At 48.6% G+C, this 6,000-nt stretch overlaps 1 protein-coding gene across 3 annotated transcripts in view; it reads left to right on the top strand.

Moving 5' to 3' along the window:
• The window catches only part of TOM1L2 (target of myb1-like 2 (chicken)), a 289,350-nt gene that overhangs the window by 207,249 nt on the left and 76,101 nt on the right, over positions 1–6,000 (top strand). The window contains exons 5-6 of one of the 3 annotated variants that reach the window (XM_006901179.1): positions 3,592–3,726; positions 5,023–5,178. The exons of the other annotated variants lie outside the window; for them this stretch is intronic. Of the exons in view, the coding sequence (XP_006901241.1) occupies positions 3,592–3,726; positions 5,023–5,178 (291 nt within the window). The remainder of the gene's footprint in view (positions 1–3,591; positions 3,727–5,022; positions 5,179–6,000) is intronic. 3 annotated transcript variants of the gene reach the window in all.

Here is a 6,000-nt window from a genome sequence, read left to right as displayed (position 1 = left end):
CTTGGAGAGGGACATCATGCTTGGGGAGGGTGGAGGGACAGCGCAGGAGGGGAAGGCCCTCTATAAGGTGGATTGATTTAGTGACTGGGGTAATCGGCATGTGTATGTCAGCGACAGTGCAATTGGCACAGGATAGAGGAGGGTTTAGGGCTGTTGTACATAGGGTCGCTGTGAGTTACAAGCGACTGATGGCACATAATAACAACAACAGTGCTCTCAATGGAGAAAACTTAGAGTTACTTGGTCTTTATTCCCATAATCTCATATTTTGTTTGGGAAGCAAGGTACATTGAAAGGGATGCCCTGTAGCTGTTTATTTTTTATGGAAGTAGAGGAGGGGCATGAAATGGCACAATGAGAGGAACTGCCTTGCTTGTTTTTCCTAGCTTCCCACAGCAGGTTTTGAGAGTTTTGTTAGATTCTGAAGTCAATGCTAATTTAAAATACCAAGCACGTTGACAGAATGCACTTGTATTTTTATTCACAGAGGTAGCCAAGGCAACTAGTGAGGTAGAGAACTGTCTTGAGACTTTCCAGGGTAGAGGCACTGGCAGAGCAGGTGGGCCTGGCTATGCTGCCCACAGCATCTGAGCCCCAGACAGCCTGTTTTGAGCATCATTTAGCCTTCAGCTCACAGTTGCTTAGACATCGGAAGGAGTGCTTGCCAGAGTGGTTCTGAGGAGGAGATGATACTGATGACCACAAAAATGTCAGGCTAGTAATAACGGCTGTGTTAAGTGAGGTATTTCTCTTGTAATGAGGGAGGCTTTGGAAACTGACCTTCTAACTTCATTTGGGCCTGTTGGTAAAGGTAGAATTTCTCTCTCTGTCCCAGGATGGGTTAGAATGTCTTATAGGACCCAAGGAGGTAGTTAAATGCAGGGTGACATTAGCAGAACTGACTAATGGAACAGTACCCTGGGAAGTCCTTCCCAGCCCTCATAGGCATGATGATATGTGAACAGCCAGCTTTCACTTCGGGAAGCCCTAAAGATACACTTCATAATTTGATTTTTTAATGTATATCCTAGAATTTCCAAGGGAAAAAAGTACCTTTCTTAAAATTTAAAGGCTTTTGCCCACCACTGCCCGCTGCCCCCAGCACGCCCCCTCCTCCATGAGTGCCCAGGAAATCACCATACCCTACCCATACCCAGTGCTGACCCCGGAGCAGAAGAAGGAGCTTTCTGACATAGCTCACCGCGTCGTTTCTCTGGGAAGGGCATCCTGGCCGCAGATGAGTCCACTGGAAGCATTGCCAAGCGCCTGCAGTCCATTGGAACTGAGAACACTGAGGAGAACCGGCGCTTCTACCTCTAGCTCCTGCTGACCGCCGACAACCGTGTGAACCCCTGCATCGGGGGTGTCATCCTCTTCCATGAGACCCTCTACCAGAAGGCAGATGATGGGTGTCCCTTCCCCCAAGTCATCAAATCTAAGGGTGGTGGTGTGGGCATCAAGGTAGACAAGGGCGTAGTAATGGCGAGACCACCACCCAAGGGCTGGATGGGCTGTTGGAGCCCTGTGCCCAGTACAAGAAGGATGGAGCTGACTTTGCCAAGTGGTACTGTGTGCTGAAGATTGGAGTACAAACCCCCTCAGCCTTTGCCATTGTGGAAAATGTCAGTGTCCTGGTCCTTTATGCCAGCCTCTGCCAGCAGAATGGGATTGTGCCCATTGTGGAGCCTGAGATCCTCCCTGATGGTGACCATGACCTGAACTGCTGTCAGTATGTAAGGTGCTGGCTGCCATCTACAAGCCTCTGAGTGACCACCACATCTATTTGGAAGGCCCTTTGCTGAAGCCTAACATGGTAACCCCAGGCCAGGCCTGCACACAGTTTTCTCAGGAGAAGATTGCCATGGCAACTGTTACAGCACTGCACCACACAGTGCTCTCTGCTGTTACTGGGATCACCTTCCTATCAGGAGGCCAGAGTGAGGAGGAGGAGGCATCCGTCAACCTCAATGCCATCAACAAGTGCCCCCTATAGAAGCCATGGGCCCTGACCTTTTCCTGTGGCCGAGCCCTGCAGGCCTCTGCATTGAAAGCCTGGGATGTGAAGAAGGAGAATCTGAAGGCAGCCCAGGAGGAGTATATCAAGCGAGCCTTGGCCAGCAGTCTCACCTCCCAAGGAAAGTACACCCCAAGTGGTCAGGCCCGGGCCGCAGCCAGCGAGTCCCTCTTCGTCTCTAACCATACCTACTAAGTTGAGGTGTTCTAAGGCTGCCTCCTCAATACTCCAGACCCCAGCACTCTCTTAGACTTAGCACTTGAGTAGAAGGCCTCATCTGGAGCTTCAGGCTGCTCCTTCCCATCACTCTTGCTGCCCTTGTGATATTGGTGTGTGGTGGTGTCTCTGTTTGCTAACTCCATCACCTTTTCCAACTCACTGCCAATAAACAACTATTTGGGGGGGGGGGGGAATTTAGAGGCTTTGTGAACCAACAGAAATAAAAGGCAATTTATTTGAGTATTGTTATTTCCTCTCTTGTGTTTTCACATAAGGGAGTCTAGTGATTGTGCTTTACCTGGGTGTTTATTTGGCCATGTGAAAACTGATATAGTAGGTGGTTCAGTAGTGAAGGAAATCTGGAGCTGGGGCGGACACATAGGTCTGAGCCTGCCAGGCATGCACTGTGAAGCTGAGTGTCACTGTCTGCCTAGTGACAGGGCTGGACATGACAAGCTCAGCTTTGAATTTCCAAACATACAACTTTGGATGCCTAGAGTCAGCCTTTCTTTTCTTTGGATACGTAACTTCTCTCCTTTTTGCTTAGCTTGCCTGAAGACTTTGGCTCGTTGAGAGCCATATAGAGGGAAGATGATGATGTGCCCATGTAGCTCCACTGCCCCAAAGCCCGGCATCTCCCTGGCAAGGTGGTGAGGTGACCCCTTCCTTTCTTGTCACCTAAACCTCATTAGAAATTGATGCCTTTGTGATTAGGGAAATGCCTGTGTTGTGGGATGTGCTTGAGTATTATTTCTGTGATGATTTTCCAAGGAAATACTACATACTGAATTGAGTATGTTTTTGTGCATGATTAACAGCACCATTGAAACCAAGGTCTTGCCAGTTGCACCAGGGCCAGGCTCGTGGGAGGAAAGGCACAATCACTTTGCTGATAACTTGTCTTCCAGGAGGGGGGCTCTGGGAAGCCGTGGAGGCCTAGTGTTAAAGAGCAGTGCTGCACACAGGTTCTGCTCCAGGGGAGAAAGCTAGGCAGTCTCCTGTGATTTACAGCCTCAGAAAACCCAATGTAGGTTCAACTATAGGTCAGTTCCAACTCAACAGAACATAACAACAATGAGGAAGCAGTGGGGGTGTGGTCTGTAGGGAGGTGTATTGCACCTCTCTATTGGCTCAAATCCACCAACAGCTCAAAGGGAGAAAAATGGACAGTCTCCTCTCATGTGATTTACAGCCTCAGAAGACCCACTAGTGGGTCAGCTGTTGCTTGTGTTTGACTTAAGAGCAACGAGTGAGTGATAGAGGACAGGGGCTGACTTCTACAGCGCCACAGGCTGTGCTGTGATTGCCTCAGTGAAGGAGAATTCCTAACAGGCCTGTTTTACCCGCCCCTGTCCCAGGCTTGGGCAGATGCCTTCCGGAGCAGCCCAGACCTCACTGGTGTTGTGCACATATACGAGGAGCTGAAGAGAAAAGGAATTGAGTTTCCCATGGCGGACTTGGACGCTCTGTCTCCAATACATACACCACAGCGGGTAGGTATCCAACTAACATAATCTAAAAAGACCCATAAATTGATATCCTGCTGCTACTATTTGAATTAGCTTACCATCATGCATTCCTAAGGTTTGAGAGTGTTAGAAGCTCTGATGACTTAGTGGAAAAGTGTTGCACTGTCAACCCAAAGATAGTTGGTTCGAAGCCACCAACTGCTCTACAGGAGAAAGGTGGATATGAGTTCTAATTTTAAATAATAAGGGAAATGCCAGGACTGAGCCAGCTGACTGAGGGGTGATTGAGTGATAGTAGTGCCTCCCTCATTTCTCATACTAACTGAGGGAAAATATAACAGAGGGATGGGTTCAGGGAGTTCATGGTTCATGGCTGCTTGGACAAACCATCCTGTGTGGGTCATTGCCATTTTCCTAGAATTTGTCCTTTTTCCCTTGGTCTCACCAGAATATCTTCACCTTGGCCATAGCAGCTTTGCAAGTTAAATGGATCTGAAATGTTAATGTAAGCTTTGAGCGTTCAGTATCAATCCCAAGACCCTTGAATCCTCTCAGCTTGGGCTTCAAAGCCTAGGCGAGGGTCTCTCATGATACTCTCCACTGGGGCTATTCCAGTGCCACTAGCAACAGCATAAAGGGACCGCTCTGTGCCAGAAACAGAAGCATGCAGGTAGTAACACCGCTCCCATTTTGCCAACCTCCCAGCAGCAGTGGTAGTAACAAACGATTGGGAACCTAGGGAGAGTCAACCCATGCCACCTTGTCCTGGTAAACCTGGCCTTGTAGATCCTCTCTGTGAAATTGCTTGTGAGGCAAATTGTGCCTGTACAGGTCTTATACGAGACCAAGTAAGATCATGCCCAAGAAGTTGTCTGAGATGCCAAAAGGAAAGCACAAGGAATTATATGATCCCTATAGACTGCTTACCATGCATTATGGATTACACACAACCTGTTTTATTCTCCTAAAATTACTCAAAACAGTATGTTGGGTCTAATTACTAAGAACATTCAGTATGTTGCATAATTAATATTTATCTTAGTTTGCCTGTAAAGGCCAGAAACATAATCTTAGGGAACCAGCTAAGTTGGTTAGGGATCTGCTCACAGCACTGCCCTCAGCCTGTGAGCTGCTCTGCTGTCTGAGAGCAGAGGGAGATGCTGTGAGCACACAGCCTGGTGACGGAGACCCGGGACCAGGTAGTCAGGGGGCCCTAGGCTAGCAGCAGTAACAGGACGTGCTGCCTAGGATGGGGTGGGTGCTCCAGCCCAGCTGTGTGGCAGTTCAGGTGAACAGAGGATTTTGTTGTTGCCATGACAGAGCATCCCCGAAATGGATCCAGCCATGACCACACCCAGACCCCAGTTACAGCCAAGGACAAGTACCAGCTCCTGTTCCTTGCCTCCTGCTCCCTATGCTGCTCCACAGGCTCCATTTCCACGTGGCACTGGCCCCATCATAGCCAATTCAGAACAGGTATTTGCATCCATCCAGGCCTCAGGCGAAGGGACTAACCAATCTCTTACTAATTTACTCTTAAGTACAAAGTGGAAACCAAAGTGGCTTCCCTGTGCTAAGCACTTGCTGGGCTGGGATGGAGAGATGGAAGGGCCTCCTCTTGAAGGCTCAGAGGAGGGTGGGGGCTGACGCAAAGACAGTCCTAATGCAGTGCTCTCAGCCTCTAGGAGCACAGTCAGCAGTGCCTGAAAGGCACATGCCCTGGGCCTGACACTGATAAGGTACTGACACTGATAAGGATCTGGGAGCAAGATTAGGAGCTGTCAGGTGAAGTGGTGTTCAGGGCAGTTGCTCCTGTGAGCACTGAGCTGCAGGGACTTAACTCTCTCAGTCTGGAGAAGAGCTGTGTGTCCAGAGTCTGATCAGGAAGAAGACTTTGGCAGAGGATGTGGCCAGAAGCCTGGAAGGGACTGGGTTATGAGAGGCCTTATGTGCCCTACAGATAAGTGCACATCACCTGTGAGAAATGAGAACCATCAGAGGCTTTTTAAGGGACTTCTTCAACAAGGTTGCTTGGTGGTGAAGTCACCAGGGTTAGGATCTGCTTTAATCCCAGCCTACTTTCCGTGTATTATATCCTGGTAAGCTAATAAAGTTCTAACCACAAACTTTTTTTTTCTATTATCACATCACAGTTCTTTATTTCTTCCTTCTCCCCTCCTCCCCATTCCCCATTTGATCAGTTTTGCATGTCCTGATTTCAATTTTAATCCACCTATTGTCCAATCATCCATTCATTTCAGGTTCCTCTAATCCATTATAATGTTCATTGTCTGTTGG

Source organism: Elephantulus edwardii, unplaced genomic scaffold (assembly GCF_000299155.1).
Source record: "Elephantulus edwardii isolate Elephantulus edwardi_28Jun2011 unplaced genomic scaffold, EleEdw1.0 scaffold00314, whole genome shotgun sequence".
Classification (NCBI taxonomy): domain Eukaryota; kingdom Metazoa; phylum Chordata; class Mammalia; order Macroscelidea; family Macroscelididae; genus Elephantulus; species Elephantulus edwardii.
Note: the sequence above shows the minus strand (reverse complement) of the source record. Positions and strands in the feature narration are given on the sequence as shown.